Source organism: Fibroporia radiculosa (assembly GCF_000313525.1).
Source record: "Fibroporia radiculosa TFFH 294 genomic supercontigs, scaffold8349, whole genome shotgun sequence".
Taxonomy (NCBI): domain Eukaryota; kingdom Fungi; phylum Basidiomycota; class Agaricomycetes; order Polyporales; family Fibroporiaceae; genus Fibroporia; species Fibroporia radiculosa.
The window spans coordinates 1-7,832 of NW_012133455.1; the positions used below are offsets into that span (position 1 = coordinate 1).

Sequence of the window (7,832 nt, forward strand, 5' to 3'; positions counted from 1 at the left end):
TGTAGTTTGAAGCATTGAGCTTGTCAAAGCGAGGGCTAGAGTCTGAGGACAACATAGGGGCTATAGAATTAATGGGGCAATTTTTGACATAGTTAAAGTTGAATCTTTCTGCCTCCACATTTCCTTATTATTGTATTTGGCTTATTTGACTGGAATGCTAAAACTGTTGAGACCAAGACGAAAGGATGGTCTGCCAGAAGCTCAATAATATGAGGACAGCTAGAGTCCAAGATGAACATCTAGTATATTAAGTAGTAGACCATGTAGCTACATACCTAGAGTCAAGATGAAGCATCTGGAGTACAAGTCCTAGAGTAAACATGTACAACTACAGAAGGTGGCTTAGGTATAGATGATGAAGAGTTGCATATAAGTGAGGGAATAATGAGTGGAGAATAAAAGTAAGAAGATGGAAAGACGAGGGATAGTGTAGAGAATATGGGATATGTGGAGTATATAGTAGTAAGAGTGCATTGTCAAGATATTTAAATAACAAAGAGCATAGAAAGCGAAGCACTCAACTAAAACCTTCCTGGTCTGTGGTTGTAAAAGCCCTATGCATCTGGTGTATGAAGTCTTTATATGATCCCAGATCTTTGCCTTCTTTAACCAAACAATAATAGCTGCCTGCTACTGTGTGAGTGTGGCCTTCAAGCAAATCTAATACACCAGTGATTTGGTTTCTGTCTGAATGCATGCTTTGATGTGTGTACCAAACTGCTAGTTTCTCCACAAATTGCTCAAATGTTTGTTCCTTTGAGTTATTCACAAACCTTCCTGGTTGTGTGATCTTTAATCTCAATTTGCTTTAGTCTTGTGACAGACACTGTCTGCCCTTCTAATAGTTCATTGTTGAACTGCGCATTTGAGGCATTCAACTCCGACCTCAATTGGTTCTTTTCTCCTTCTAATGTTACAATGCATCCATCTGCAGCAGTTGTTTTCTTAAGGTATCTTTGAGAACTCTCTCAAATTCCATAGTGATGCTCCTCAGTGCATCTTTTATGATTCTCTTAAGGGCGCTCTCATTGTACTTTCTTCTTTGTAGTAGTGAGCAAGAACTTCATCACTTACTCTAGGATAGATGGCATACAAATTGATGTTGGGTTCAAGTTCTGTCATTAGAGTAGTGGATGAAGAGGCCATATTGATATTATAATTTTATAATAGTACTTGTTACTATTACTGACCTCTGATTTGACAGTTGGTCTAAATGACACTGTCTTTTCCCAACTCTGTGTGATCTCCTTCTCTCAATATCTCATTTACTAAATGACACAGGTTCCTATACCTCATGTCACTAAACTTGTCCTTGACTTGATTAATAAACTGTGTAAGTAGCCTTCTTGTTATAGGCCTGTAATACATCCTATTCTTCTAATCAAGAATCATATTTGCTCCTGTTGCATTGTACTCAAGAGTGAGTAGCCTGACTTATGTTAGAGTCCTTGCAAATTACAATGAATCCTGTTCAAGTGCTGCTTATTTACAAATGCTGAGGAATCTTCTTGTTGATTCCTTTGGCACTGTGTCTGTTGAGATCCTTCTGCCCTAGAAAAAGGCTGAGGAACATATTCAATAGTTTGTTCCAGTCTGCTGCAGAACCCATTGATGTTCTGTTAGACTCTACCCAAGATAGGCATTGGTGGTCATGAGTGGGAGTAGGGGTGCCTGTAGTGGTGTCTTTCTCCTGGTGTATCTCTGTTGGTAGTCCTCCTGCTTTGCAGCTAAGTAGAAAACAGCCTACTGGGTTGGATGTGTTCTCTTTACTCTCCTTCACTAGTGGAGGCACTGACACTACTGATGACTGTTGAATCTGATGATATTGAGTCCTCAGCTAATTCTCTGGCAACCACATATTCTAGAGGTGACACCTCTCCTTCACAACAGATGCATTTGGCTTGCTCTGCTTCTGCTTCAGCTATTCCTTCAGCTATAAAGCAGAAGTCTGAATACTGGGAGGGTGGGGGAATGTATGCTGGTAGTGGCAGTGAGTACTGTGGGGTGGGTGTGCCCAATACTTCCAGTGCTAAGGGTGGTGAGAATGATAGTGCTAGAGTTTAATTGAAGTTGTTCAGATCACTGAGTGATTCCTCTGATTCTGCACACATATGTTCTATCACACCACTGACAACTTAATGCTGTAATATTGCTAGTATAAGCTCAGCTTCCAGGCCACTGACTCATCCCCAGAGTGCTTCTTCTAAGGTGCTTCTGGCAATCTTGATAACCTCAGGCAATGAGGCAACTCTCTGTAGGAACCACTGAGTTGGGATGGGTGCATGTGGTGAGGTGGGTATAGGGGATGCTCTAACCTTGACTTCTTGGCTATGTTCTGATCCTGCTCTCCAATCCTGATGCTTTCATGAAGTGTTCCTGCTAACTTGATGTACCCTTGGTACAGCTCTTGCTGGCCATGACTTTCAAGTCTGGATTCACAGAGACCCACAATTTGTGTTTCTATGAATTGGAGTTGTTCAGTGAGGGTCCTGAAGAATGGGAAATAGGAAGGGGAGGAAGGGGTATGCGCTTCTTGCTCTGAGGATGTTTCTGGTAAAGTGAGAGAAGGGTAGACAAAGTATGCTTAGTCTGCCCTGTCTCACTGTATTGCTCTGGTATTTATGCATAAAGAACCAGACCCCTAATACTACTGGTAGTACACCTAACATCTAGACTGGCTGATGCTCCTAATACACCATTGGCTATCTAAGAATACCTGATGTGTGAACACTCTGCCTTGTGTTGAGTCAGTGGCTCAACTGACAACCACCTGAATGACCATGTGTAATCAATCCTAAGCACTACTGGGGATATTCCCTTGTGATGAGGATTTCCCATAGCCTTTCCCAAATGATAGGTGATCACCTGACTAGTCACATGTCACTATCTAATTGTATACTTAAACAGGAAAATATCTAATCTAATCAGATATAGATCATCTTAGTGCTGAGATAAGATAGACACTTTGAAATTCTATGACAAGTAGTTCATCCCAGTAATGAATTACCACAAGTTCTGGATAAGGGTCTTAGCTTCAGTATTGCTCCCAAATCCACACTCCTGTATAACTTGGTTCATGAAGCATTCTGGACTCATGCTGTCAATATTTTACAGAGCATAGCAGTTGTAGATCATACCAACCAGAAACTCTTATACAAAGCCTTGGACACTCACTTGGCCCAGCTTGCTCTTGCTCTCTGCACCTGTGGTGTCTGCTGGGGAACACAAGTATGTCTTATCATTGAATGGTCAATAGCTGTCATAGAATTTCTTAGCATCTATCTTATCTTAGCATCTAGATGATCTACATTGTATCCAATTAGATATCTCACTAAATAAGAATAGTGTAATAGATAGTGACATGTTACTAGTCAGGTGGTTGTCCCATCAATTGGGAAGGGCTATGGAATATCCCCATTACAAGGGAATATCCCCATCACACCTAGAACCACACCCAGCCATTCAGGTGATCATTTTTGTTGAACTAGTGATCCAATGTGAGGCAGAGTGTTCACATGTCAGGTATTTTTAGATAGCCAATGGCATATGTAGAGCATCAGTCAGCCTAGGTGTTAGGTGTACTACCAGTAGTATTAGGGGTCTGGTCCCTCATGTATAAAATACCAGAACAATACAGTGTAGAGAGGCAGTCTGATCTTACTTTGTACTACCCTTGTCTGCTTCACTCTAAACTCTTCCTCTGAGTTAGCTGGGCTCAAGAAAAGCTCATTGCTTATCTCTTGCAACTTCTAACATCACAAGTGAGTGTTAGGGTTAGGGGTTAGGGTTATGGTCAAGGGCAATACCTTGACACAACTATAGGGGAGCTGTATCCTATATCTTTGACAGATAGATCAGCACAATATGTCACATTCTGTTGGGACCAAGACGAAAGGATGGTCTGCCAGAAGCTCAATAATATGAGGACAGCTAGAGTCCAAGATGAACATCTAGAGAAGCAAGTATGCCTTGGACTCTGGAGTACAAGTCCAAGAGTAAACATGTACAACTACAAGAAGTGGCTGTAGGTACAGGTGATGAAGAGTTGAACTTAACTCAGGAAATCATGAGCAAAGAATAAAGGTAAGAAGATGGGAAGATGAGGGATAGTGTAGGGAGTATGGGATATGTGCAGCATATAGTAGTAAGAGACCATTGCGAATATGTTTAAATAACAAAGAGCATAGAAAGCGAAGCACTCAACTAACACATTCTACAATTTGTGCAGCCCAACTGAGGTACATATTCTATCTTTAAATTCTTCATAGGCACACAGTTGATTGAGAAGCTGCTTACATCTGAATCCCAAGGTTACTATAGTTAACACCATGAATTGCCATCAGTTGAGAGGGCTACTTACTATTGGAAATCCCACTTGCAACAATGCTGTTTAAATACTGGACAATGACCTTCAACTAGTTGCAAAAGGCAAGGCAGGAATCATGTGGGCTGGTGGACTTGGTGTATGCAAAGGATATCTCAACCTTTCCAATCTGTATAAAATCAGATTTCTACTGGGCCTATTTAGCCAAACTGGGTGAGAAACATTTCACATGCTATAATCATGTTTTCTGAGTCCAAGAGCTTCTAGTAGACTTATGTTCAATACCAGCAACATCAGGTGTCTGAGGGAAGATAGAGATTTTGAACACCTGGGTGAGGGCTGATGACCAGGTCAAAATAAAGGTGGATTGAGACCCTATTTCTATACTCCTACAAACCTTGTTCCTGACAAGCATAAAGGGATTTCAAGTCAAGCTAGACAGAGTCTCAGCCGCAATGCAAACTTGTCTAGGAGCCTTGTGTATATGTGCATGATGGATCAAGAGCCAGCTTTGGAGATTCTTCCGTCCTGACAGCATGCCAATATAGGTAGTCTAAGAGGCAATGATGAAGGTGTAGCCTAAATATGGCACACCCAATAGGTACAAGCCATTAGCAAAACTACTGTTGACAAGTTAAGCACAGCAACTGCCAGATTAATCTTAACAAGTCACTCACTGGCATTAAAGTAATGGCAAGATAGACAAATGGGCTTTGCAAGATTGAGTTGCTAATGATTATTTGTAACATGCTACAGTATGTGTGCGAGCAAGTAGTACAAATACTATAGGTTAAAAGACCCAGGTAACTCGGGACATGAGTACTTGAGTACTCAATCAGTATTACCAATGCAAATACAATTGCTTCACACCAACTGTTAGTTGAGTGCTTTGCTTTCTATGCTCTTTGTTATTTAAATATCTTCACAATGGTCTCTTACTACTATATCCTGCACATATCCCATACTCCCTACACTATACCTCATCTTTCCATCTTCTTACATTTATTCTCCATTCATTATTCCCTCAGTCATATTCAACTCTTCATCATCTATACCTAAGCCACTTTCTGTAGTTGTACATGTTTACTCTAGGACTTGTACTCCAGAGTCCGAGGCATACTGGCTCCCTAGATGCTCATCTCGGACTCTGGGTATATAGCTACATGGTCTACTATTTAATATATCAGATGTTCATCTTGGACTCTAGCTGTCCTCATTTTATTGAGCTTCTGGCAGACCATCCTCTCGTCTTGGTCTCAACATACTCAAGCAAGGGAGCAAGGAAAGTTCAACCCAGAGAAGATTCTTTTTTTGCAACCCTAGCAAGTTTGTCTTTATACATCCCTAGCTTCCAAGAAATTAAACTATGTTTCATTGCCAAACTGGACACACATTCACAATCCATATACCTATCCTAGTAAGGGAACTACCTAAAACATTCTGGATGCTGTGTCATCAGCATAAACATTGTTGCTGAGTTGTTAAGATTCTCCCAGGATTGAGCAATGGCTCACAGCTGACACAATGATAATATCACAGTGTCCTATTGACATATGTCACCTGCCCCCTTCAGGTGCAAGAGGCTCGTCATCTCATGCATAGTTCCTACATCTCATCTGTTCAAAACACATCAGACATGGGTCTCGCACTGATAGTGTTGTCCAAGAAATAATACACACAGGATGAAAGAAGATTTAAGATGGGAGAGAGAGAGGGAGAGGGAGAAAGAACAAAATGGAGATGGTGAAGACTGAGGAAAAGAGTGTTGTGCATTAGGATTTCCCACTACACTGGTTCATTGGGTATAGGCTTAGCAACACAACTGTTGCAAACATTGCACCACTTTTGTCCCCTACTGTAGAGCAATGGTGCCAACCTCAGGTGCCTCAAACACCATGTACTCAGTCATGTTAACATGAATTGTCATAAAATTTGTTGTGTACCAGAAATGTAAGGATGCTGCAGTCTTGAGGGTGGTTTTCTTTTCTCACTTACTATTTGTTGTTGACCCTGTACTACCATAACTGTTTGTATCACTTAGTGCATTTCATCTTCATCACTGTTTCATATATATTGTGTTTCATCTTCATCACTTTTCACCTATATCATGTTTTACTTATATTGCATCTCATCTACATCATGTTTCATGATCATCACTCATCTAACCCAGTGAAACTATTTCACATTCATCTCTGACTTACACTGATGCAACTCAGTATGTTTCATATATTGAACTCTATTTATCTTGCTCTATTTAAGGCGCACTACTTAAACTACTATACTTCAGTTTTATCCTCTTGTTCCCTATGTAACTTCATAGGGACATCTTCAGTAATAGACACAGTTGTCTATCCAGTTCTAGTCTGAAGCTTTGCTTCAACCAGTATACACTCTCAAACCACTATCAAGTGGCTCAGTTTACAAGTATAATCTAAGTATAATGTGTCAGCCCTATGTGTATAAGTACCAGTAGTAGTCATAAGTTGAACTCCTGATCCTCAGTCATCAGGTCCCTTAACACAGGAAACATAAGGTTGCCTGCTACTTAGATTAGATGTCCTTCCCAATAGTTGCCATCTGTGGTTTAGAACCTCCTAGCTCATCCTGCAGGGCCATGTGCCCCTTCAGCCAGCTTGTAGGCCAGACAGACACAAGAATGTCTGAGACTGGGACAGTGCAGCAGTATGCCTTCATCGCACAGTGCATAGACATATGGGACACTGAATGAGAGGGCTAATTGCATGGCATCCACCACAGCCATGAGAGGGGTCCATTGTTCACCAGGAACAGAGGTGTCCTAGTCTCTGTGACAGATGACCAGACAGTAGGACACACCACCAAGCAAGAGCCATCATATGCAGGACAAGCTCCAATATGAGCCCTATACCAGTAGGGCCAGGCATTGTATTACACAGTCTGTATTTATACAAAGAAGAACAATAACTGTTACAAATGTGTACCAGAAGAGCATGCACTCCCCACCTTACAGAGTGGTCATCTACAGTGCAGGCATGAACATTATGAAAGTATCACCTTGATACTTGACTCCAAAGGCAAACGCTAACCCCAAACACTCACTTCCGGTTATAAGAGGTGTTGGCTGGATTGTATATTAAGCTGGGGGCTTGACTTGAGTGGTTAGCTCTGAGAATGACTTTGAGTAAGTAGACAAGGAGTAGACAAGTATAACAAGTCTGCCCTCTCTATGCTGTATTGCTCTGGTATTTATACATGAAGGACCAGACCCCCAATACTACTGGTAGTACACTTAACACCTAGAACAATCCTAGCTTGTAACACTCCACAGAACCATCTGCATGTTAGTTGAGTGCTTTGCTTTCTATGCTCTTTGTTATTTGAATATCTTCACAATCAACTCTTATTACTATATACTCTACATATCCCACATATCCTACCCTATCCCTGATCTTTTCATCTTCTTACTTTTATTCTCCATCCATTATTTCCTCACTTATATTCAACTCTTCATCATCTATACCTACAGCCA

General features: G+C 41.0%; 1 protein-coding gene across 1 annotated transcript; it reads right to left on the reverse strand.

Annotated features, from left to right (window-relative positions):
* Window positions 1-6,874: 6,874 nt before the first annotated feature.
* Window positions 6,875-7,085, reverse strand: FIBRA_06656 (uncharacterized protein; the record flags this gene model as incomplete). Its single annotated transcript, XM_012328369.1, has 2 exons — window positions 6,875-6,956; window positions 7,024-7,085. 2 exons carry the CDS (start codon window positions 7,083-7,085, stop codon window positions 6,875-6,877), a joined length of 144 nt encoding a protein of 47 aa, XP_012183759.1.
* Between the last annotated feature and the right edge of the window lie 747 nt (window positions 7,086-7,832).